General features: G+C 40.5%; 1 protein-coding gene across 1 annotated transcript; it reads left to right on the top strand.

The window, feature by feature from the left end:
* Nucleotides 1-760: 760 nt before the first annotated feature.
* On the top strand, nucleotides 761-2,020 carry LOC147455478 (uncharacterized). The gene is made up of 2 exons (XM_086515271.1): nucleotides 761-1,712; nucleotides 1,832-2,020. The coding sequence occupies exons 1-2, from the start codon at nucleotides 1,010-1,012 to the stop codon at nucleotides 1,882-1,884; spliced, it is 756 nt and encodes a 251-aa protein (XP_086371397.1). The 5' UTR covers nucleotides 761-1,009; the 3' UTR covers nucleotides 1,885-2,020.
* Nucleotides 2,021-6,969: the final 4,949 nt, after the last annotated feature.

Here is a 6,969-nt window from a genome sequence, read left to right as displayed (position 1 = left end):
AAAATATATAAGTAAGAGATTATTTATGTACCTCTTATTTGCACGTGCTATCTACAATTTTTACATAGTGGACTCTCCGGGATCGAGAGTCATTCATCAGTCATACACATACTATATCACATGTAAGTTTGCTCGCATAGATCATATTTGACCTCCAAGGATGATAATAAAATGTATCTCTCTCTCGTGATGTGTATTCGAGACTCCCTATCTCCCTCCCTTTCACGATGAGTCATTTGCAAATTGGAATGTATAATGCAATGTGTTTCCAGGGCGGTGCTAAAAAGACAGCTAGTCCCACCCACAAAATTAAAATTAAAATTTGAAGGTGAGAAAACGTACAAAATTTAGAGAAAATTCGTGTAATTTAGTGCAGGTAAAAACCTTCACATTTACTCGCTTTGCCGGAAAATAGTTATTTTCGAGCACTGTTACGAGGTCCAAATGACTTAGTACGAAAGCCTAAAGGACAAGGGAGGGGACGGATGTCGCTGAAGAAGCACAGAAGCGCAGCGCAGATGAGAGCGTCAAACTTTGAAACAAATAAAGAGCTGAGCACAGTTATGAAATGGCATAATCTATTGTGGATGTTAGGAACATCGAAACTCGGGGGGGGGGGGGGGGGGGGGGGGAGAGAGAGAGAGAGAGAGAGAGAGAGAGAGAGACACCTCGTGTGTAGGTGTGTGTGTGTGTGTGTGTGTGTGTGTGTGAGAGAGAGAGAGAGAGAGAGAGAGAGAGAGAGAGACCGTGTGGGTGATTTGTGGGCGTGCGTGCTATTCAAACCCGTATAGTTGCTCTAAATAGGGCGGGCCAAAGTGGGTTATGATCCTCATATAATCGCCCATCACAGCTGCTGCAGCAATTAGCTCAGGCGCAGAAAGAATCAGCCGTTCTACAAATATTTAAATATATATTGCGCCCACAATTTTAAGAAAGGGCGCCGCCTTCATCTCCTTCATTCCCCCTTTCTCCCCATTTTCACGTGCAGTCGTCAACACAGAGTATCGAAATGGAAGGGGGCGCTGATCAGCAGAGAAGCACAGGGGCCCATTCCTCTGCATGGGAGGCGCCCTCTCCATGGCCAGGAATGGGGCTTGTCTTGCCGCCGCATTTTTGCAATGCAGCACCGGTGCTGCCTCTGCCGCCAGCAACCCTCTACAACATGCCCCTCTCTGATGGTAATCAGCTGATGTCTGCCCAAATCTCTAGTTATGCAGCTCTGCAGGAAGATCCTCGTCATCAACTTCCTCCGCTTGACCAGCCACACATGCCGCCTCCGCTCTCTCTGCCACATCATCCTCCGCCCCCCTTCCCCTCCAATTCTGACAACCTAATAATTAGCAACCCCCACTTATATACTGCCAATCAAGGTTATAATCCATCCTCTAACCAATACAGTAACTGTTTCGACAATATGAGCCATACTCAGAGTCAGCGCAACTCTGGCAGCAAGAGGAATATTTCCTGCAGCACCGGCTATCGCGGGGTGCGGCAACGGCGCTGGGGCCGGTTTGCGGCAGAGATACGGAACCCGGTGACCAAAGAGCGCAAGTGGCTGGGCACATTTGACACTGCCCTTGAGGCTGCGTTTGCCTATGATCGTGCGGCCATTGCCATGCGGGGTCGGGATATGGCACGCACGAATTTCCCGCATTGGTTCTACCTTCCGGCACAACAAGGAGGAGCAGCGGCCGTGCCTCATGCTTCCACAGGTTCAGTATCCCTTATCTCAACTTCACTTTCACATCACAGCTCTGTGTTCAAAAGCCCTCATGAAAGCATTCCAACCTCAGCGCCTGGTCAAGCTGATCTCCATCATTATAACTTGCAGGACCTGATTCCAATGCATGTTTCGAATGCTTCGTCTTTCTCTCAGAGAAATGAGCCCCTTCAACAGCTTAGGGCTGGATCAATGGGCTTGCCTTCTTCAGCAGCTTCTCATCATCGCCCACATAGTTCCTATCTCCGTTATCATCATACCCTCAATCCATACACCAAACCCTATTCAAACCCTTCCATTCCCAACCCTGCCCTCATGACCTTCAACTCTTCAAACCCCTATGATAACCCGAACCCCAGCCCTAGCCCTGGCCTGATACAGAACCCTAACTACAACTCTAATATTTTGGGTCATCCAGGGTGTGACTTTTTTTTTGAGCCTAATCCAAACAACCCAAATGCAAATTATACTCCAGCTTACATGCATGGTAAGTCGTTCAGCCCTACCAATCCGGCCAATATTCAGAGATTTTCATCTTCCACTACACCTCTAGCTAGTTATCCTCAGAAATTCCCTTCTGCTTCTCAAGTCCCTGCTCACTCAGCTTATGTATTCTCTCAATCAGCTACACACCATAATGATCTGCAAACCCCTGCTTTTGCATACGGATCTACAGACTATATTCAGCGGCCCTCGTTGGTACATGAACAAAAGAGTATGGTTAGCAATATGCAGTCCTCTGCAAAATTTGTAAGTGATTCATGCAACTTTCCAAGTTCAAGTCAGCCTTCGAATTATAGGATCCCCTCTTTAGAATATGTAGCGCCCTCATCAAATCAGAATATGGAGAGCTACAATAGTACCACGGCCAATAGCTCTTCCTTTAACCCTCTCCAAAGGTGAGTGAGTTCCCACGCCGATGCGACATTCTCATCGGCCAAATTTTGGTGGAACCTGTTTTTTTTGAGTCCTTATCATGATGGTGAACTTTCTTATTCTTCCCAGGAGAATCATTGGAATAGTTGAATTTGGCATCTTACTGTCTTGACTACTATTTTTTCAGTTCAAAACTAGTCAAATCGGGCCTTTAGATCTATTGGTATTATTTTTGTCATGTTGATTTTTTTTTATCGCTATTGTGTATGTGCTTTAAATAAGAGAAGAAGGGAGTACCATGGCTTGAGTTGAGAAAGTCTAGTCAGATAAACCTTTAAGGTGTCTTGGGATTGCTCTTATCTCACAACTCAAGAACAAAAGGCAAGCACAAGTTTAAAGTAGCCACATAGAGGGGTTAATTTGAACACCATTAACACTAGGTTGGTAATGGGACACTTTTATGTCCTGCTAAGTGACCATTTTGCTTGAATTATGTCAAGAGTTTCAAAATAGATTTTCAGGTGCTATCTATCTAGAAAGTTGGCTCATGAGCTGAAAACAACTCGACATTTTTTCGGAATATCAATTCCATCTTTAAACTTGTTCTTGCACAACATTTCGCAACCTAAACTCGGTGAAAAAACGGGTCCTGTTTTTGGCTTTTCTCAACCTTTTGCAGCTATACCACTCTAGAACCCATGTTTTGTGAGGTCTTTAATGCTAGAGAACTATCTTTAGTAGTCCTCAACATGTCCTAATGCTTCTAAGGAGAAATATATGTTAATGTTGTAACTTATGAGCAAACTATAAAAATTGTCAAATCCTGTTTTTTAGCCAATTTTTAGCTCTTTTATGATTTTTTTGGTGGCTTTCATGATATCCAAATGCAGTTTTGATTTTCTATGTGGCATATTGTAACATAAAGCTAATATTCCTTGAGTTTTGGGGCACCTAATACCCTATTTTTCATAGTACACAATGATGGTTGATTTTTTCAATTATAGAAGAAAACAAAACATTCTAGTATATCAAGTATAACTTTCTCAATATTGCTATTTTCTTGTGACAACTATATGAATTTTGTAGGTAGTAACCATATCTAGTCATAAGTATCAAATTTGGGTAGATATTGAATAGTTTCTATGGGATTCTATAGCTCATAATGTTGAACCCAGTTTTTTCATGTTTGCTGTATTTAGCACTTCATCTTTGTCCCCAAGATTACCCTTGGTAAAAGATGTATCATGCTTTTGATATGTTCCATGGCTCCTTATGAATCTAAAGGCCAATAGGGAACTAAGAAAACATGCATATATTATTTGTATTGAGCGTGGCTATAGAAACTTTGATGATAGGTTCGTAGAATGGTAAAAATTCAACTTTTTTGTACCTATTTCTTTTGACAGAACAAAAAATAGTGAGTGAGAAGCAATCATATGTTTTGATCACCAACCCATTGAAGTTAACTAGGGAATTTATCTCAAGTCCTACAAAAATCTCTAATCTTATTTTTATGCAACAAAACATAAGAAATGATTGTTTTGATGAAAATGTATTGGTCCATCAACTTTGGAGGCTTGGTGTGACCAAAAGATGAGAAATTTTACAAGTTTCTTATTTTTTCCATGTGTAGTAGGCCTTTAACTATAACCTCATGAAAGGATTTTACAAAATGAGTGGATCTACTATGGTTTTGGAGGTTTTTTTCAAAACCCTGAAAGGACACTTTTATGCCCTGTTAGGTTACCAACCTAGTGCTAAAGAAGATCCATATTTCAAATCGCTAAAGCATTAGAAGGTGAGACTATTAAATTTCATTGTTTCCCACATTTTCACATACAGGGTATTGTAAATACTAAAATGGAATTGGAAGAAAAATTTACAAATTGAATAGGAAAAGGGTATATTTTATTTTTCAAAAATCACAAATAAAGAGTTTTAAAAATAATCTTTGAACGCATGCGATAGACACAATTTATACATAGTGACGTCCTCAAAGAGAGAAGGCCCCAAAGGAGTGCTAGCACCCATAGTTCGCAAAAATGCAAGGCTTCTCAAAAACACAAATGCGTAGAAGAGGATGATGGCGCAACCAACCAAGGTGCTAGTGAGGGAGGATGAAAGAGAGAGCAACACAAGCAAAAGAAGAAATCAGTAGAGCGAAAAATGTTGACCAGGTGATCTAGTGCCAGAAACACAAGCACTTATGCTAGGCCTAAAAATGCAAGGGACTGGAATGCAGGTACCTAGAGATGCTAGATGAAGGTATCTAAACTAGGGACAGGTCTAGGGGCATAGTGCTAGGCTAGGAAAGTGTTAGGGATGCAAGAAAATTAAAAAATGAAAGCTAAAGGGGCCTAAGGATGAGCTTGCAAAAATCCAAGGACAAAGATGGAGATCTGATAAAAACGCTATAGCAAGGAAGGAAATGAGGTCACCGCTACTAGCCAACATTATCGACGAATATGAACTATCGTTGTAGGGGATGCACGCTTGTACTTCATAGCCTATAGATTATAACCTAGATGTTTGGGTCTTGTTATTGTAGGAAAGCTAAATATAAATGGACCTGGATAAAATATATCCAATGAGTTAAGATGTGCCCATGCAATAGCGGATGCGAAAATCATATTCTTGTAAAGCAAGAATCCATCTAAGTAGTCATCTCATTGGATGACACTTTTGGATTAGAAGGAAGATTTAATTGGATGAGGGGTGGTATAATTGGTTTGTGATAAGGCTTTTGGATGAGGGGTGGTATAGGTTGGTGAAAAGGCCTTCCTAACTTTATCTACCCCCTCAATCACCCCAAGAGGGCATTACGACTGAGATGGAGGCATTGAGAGGGCCCTCATTGCAATATCTTTTTGTTTCCTTTCTTAGTTGGGATGTGGGTGCATGATGTTCACGACTTTGAATGCTTGTACGATTATGTGTACCATGCATTTGGTGAGGGTAATTTTTGTTTGGGTTATGACAAGGCTGCCTATATTTTGGTCCTTGACAAGGATGCTTTTAGGTGAGTACATCTCTACTTGAAGTGGATTATGGCAAGGATGATTTTGGGTTATGGTAAGGCTGCTTATACTTTTGTCCTTTTCAAGGATGCTTTAGGTGAGTACATCTTACTCGGAGTGGTTTGATTGAATTACCTATTTGATTTGAGCCTAGTGGGGCCGATTTGCTTGATGAAATGGTTGCAAGGGGTGTAGACCTTTGCATTTATGGGTATGACTAATGATAGCATACCCAGTTTGATGCTTGATGTGGAATCCTTTATGGATAGAGTTTTTGACACATGTGGGGATGATTTGAAGCCACCTTTGATGCATATGGCAAGGAGATCTAATACATTTTGGAGCCTTTGTATACCGGCTACATTTACTATTCTTCAAGCCAACTTTGACCTATTCTCATTCTCATCCAGTTTGTTGGTCTTTTGAAGAGCCTCTACAAGGTTGATTTGAGATGACTTTTAGATCCTTTTTGGAGGTGAATATATCTGGTTTTATTTCTAGACTAAGGAATGCCCTCCTAATCATGCATGGAGAAGGCTTTTTAGAGATACGGTATGGCTAGTGATCGGCACTATTTTTGGATGTACACTTAAAGCATTACATGTCTGCCTTTTGTTGTAGATTTTGGGCTGATGTAAAAAGTGTATCTCATAGGTAATGAATAGACCTTAGAAAGCCTGGAGATACAAGAAAACATGTAATTCAACAATCAATATAACACGATGTTCCGCTGAAGCACAAATGTAACTGACTTTCAAAATTCAAGAATGAGAAGGAGATATCTTGTGCCAATTGTCTGTGCATTCTACTATGAATGAGAGTGTATATGTCTATTTTGAGTGGTTGTATTCTTTTTGAATGAAAAATTCAGTGCTTACCTTAATTTTGATATCCTAAATAGATTTCTCTTCTACTATGTGTGTGTTTGTATCTAGCCATCATGCTAAGATAGAGATAGGTGATCTTAAGGGTTCAAAACTTGAATCGTGGGATGTAGACGTGTGCCATGTTGTGTACTACATTTTTGAATGTATGTTTCAAAGGGATGATCCAAGAAGAATTCCCATGATATACTTTACAAAGCAGAAGAGCCGTTTTACTAATGAAGCTAGTATAAGTGGAACTTCAATTTTTTATTTTGAAGTGGAGAATGTGTAGTCGACTCTTTCCACTATGATGGTCCTCACAAAATGTCAGATTTAAAGACTTGGAATAAAGAAAGGACTATATATGGGAGGGATAGAGGAGATACTTAGGCTCAAAGAGTATAATCAAAATGAAGACATACATACTACAACAATTCAAGAGGAAGACAAGCCTACAACATCAAATCTAAATTAGAATGTCGTGACTCCA

Source organism: Adiantum capillus-veneris, chromosome 6 (assembly GCF_014529385.1).
Source record: "Adiantum capillus-veneris isolate H3 chromosome 6, ASM1452938v2, whole genome shotgun sequence".
Lineage (NCBI taxonomy): Eukaryota > Viridiplantae > Streptophyta > Polypodiopsida > Polypodiales > Pteridaceae > Adiantum > Adiantum capillus-veneris.
The sequence above is the reverse complement of the archived record's forward strand: the minus strand, read 5'-3'. Positions and strand labels throughout refer to the sequence as shown.

Excerpts from the sequence above, each read along its gene's own strand:
- LOC147455478 (XM_086515271.1), top strand. The coding sequence starts at position 1,010 with ATGGAAGGGGGCGCTGATCAGCAGAGAAGCACAGGGGCCCATTCCTCT. Across the intron at positions 1,713-1,831 it reads CGTGCCTCATGCTTCCACAG|GACCTGATTCCAATGCATGT; the intron begins GTTCAGTATCCC and ends TATAACTTGCAG.